Raw genomic sequence first — 2,165 nt, forward strand, 5'->3', positions numbered from 1 at the left:
CTACAGTTTGTACAGTGCCTGAAACAGAAAAATAACGTAGTAGCAGTATCTGGTTCGTGCTTTAGAGATTGCCCATCCCTAAAGGAAGCTGATGTTGGAATTTTTATGGGTGACCTAAATGTTGCAGATGATACGGATATTGTTGTCTTGAACAAAAGTTTCTTGACAATCTTTACCATCATGAAATTGGGAAGATGCGTCTGCGAAAGCATTAAAAAGTTCTTGCAATTGCAACTAACTCTCAATATTACTGCGTTCACTGTCAACTTCATCTTTGCAATAGCTAGGAAAGAGGTACAACAAATTTTTCCATTTCAAGTCCTGTGGATAAATCTAATTATGGATGTTCTTGGTGCCTTAGCTTTGGCTACAAGAATAGCTGAGATACCTGGAGACTCGGCTGTCAATAGTGCAGATGATCCTTTCATTACCAGGACAAGTGGAGAAACATAGCAGTTCAATCCTTGTTCCAAATCACAACTCTAATGATCCTCGAAATGAAGGGAAAAGTTTTTTTTCGCCAAGCTGATGAATCAATGTTGAAAACCATGATCAATAACTGTTATGTTTTCTGTCAAGTTTTCAGTTTGATCACTGCCATGGTTTTGTTCAAGAAAAAGAAAACTTTTGTGCATAAAAACTTTTTGTTAGTTTCAAGTGTTGTGGGGATGATAATTGTTGTTCTTGAGGTGGGGTTGATTGAGATCATGGCCATTATTGCTCACTGGGGAAATTTGAACTCCAAACAATGGTGTCTCAGTACGGGAATTGCAGCACTCTCGGTTCCTATAGGATGTTTAGCAAATTGAATTGCTGTTACCACAATATAGGTTATTTGATGTAGTTGTACACACTTTGTAATCTGTGCACCGTCTAGAATGCCAAATTTAAATAAATAAATGTGCTACTTTTTGAAACTTTTAAACTTTTAAATGAAGCAATTAAAAATAAAAATGAATTTTCTACTTGAGTTCAATTAGTCTTGCTATCCCTCGTTTATCAAAATTGTATAGATGTATTGGAGTTTTAATAAATAAAAAAATTTGATATGATTTACTCATAAAAAGAGCGTCTTCAATACTAAATATAAATAAATAAATAAATACGTGTCCTCTTTAAAGAATAGTTCAATACTTCTTAAAATTTGATGATCCATGTGTGTGTATTGTCCATTTGGACCTATTAGGCTTAATGCATCTTCTTAATCACCTCTAAGAAAATTGCAATCTCGTACATGAATCCATCTCTTATAAGACTTTATGCATGCAGCCGATTTTCAAGTCTTTTTTAGTTCAAGCCACCGAAACTTTAACACAAACCTATATTTGGCTCAAGTTTATAAACGTTCAATAACTTTTTATCTGGAGTGACGCATGATTATTTCCTACTTATATATTCATCACTAATTTTTATATAATCTATAGTTTAAACAATTCATAATATACTTCCTGTCTCCTCTTTCTCCCTCGAATTCTGCATTCAAATTTTTATTTTTGTAAGACTTAGTGAGGAGAAGAGTTGGAAGAATAAAATTGGCTTTCATTTCATGGGACCATATTCACCGTCCTTTTATTATAAAAGTTTAGATGATCACTCTTAATTTTTTTGACCCGAATGAGAGGGAAAGTGATAAGTAACGGCACCATCTGAGTAATGCCAAAACAATGGATTGAAACACTTCACTTTACTTATTATTTAATTGTTTCATGTTGACGTTTCATATCTCAACTAATACCGACTTTTGGAAATTGGATTAGAGGAACCCTTACGTGCTTCTTCGCAATCATACTATTCTCTTTCAATTCCCACCTTGAATTGCGTCCATTTGACATAATTTTTAAATAATCAAACGAAACCTTCCAATTTTTTTCAAATAATTTTCTAAAAATATTTTGTCTAATTAGAAAAGTTTCTAGAGAAAATTAGTCTAATTTGTTGGGAAGGTCTTATGCGTGTGTGTGCATATGTATGTATGTATGTGTATGTGTGTGTGCGTGTATCAAGACGTGCAAATATTTCGTTAAGGGCACATATTTTGTGTGGAATGGTGCAGGTATATTATATACACAATATGGTTAACACAAGGGAGCAGAGCTACTGCATGCCCAGTAAAGGCTTTGGAATTTTTATTTTTTATTTTTTAAAATGTTAGGCTTATTAACATT

At 33.3% G+C, this 2,165-nt stretch overlaps 1 protein-coding gene across 1 annotated transcript in view; it reads left to right on the plus strand.

Moving 5' to 3' along the window:
* LOC111368350 (calcium-transporting ATPase 12, plasma membrane-type-like) overlaps window positions 1-453 on the plus strand; it is a 26,235-nt gene extending 25,782 nt beyond the window's left edge. Inside the window, exon 2 of the mRNA XM_022989581.1 lies at window positions 7-453. Coding sequence (XP_022845349.1) covers window positions 7-453 — 447 coding nt within the window. The remainder of the gene's footprint in view (window positions 1-6) is intronic.
* Window positions 454-2,165: the final 1,712 nt, after the last annotated feature.

This window comes from Olea europaea, chromosome 19, assembly GCF_002742605.1.
Source record: "Olea europaea var. sylvestris chromosome 19, O_europaea_v1, whole genome shotgun sequence".
NCBI classification, from domain to species: Eukaryota; Viridiplantae; Streptophyta; class Magnoliopsida; order Lamiales; family Oleaceae; genus Olea; species Olea europaea.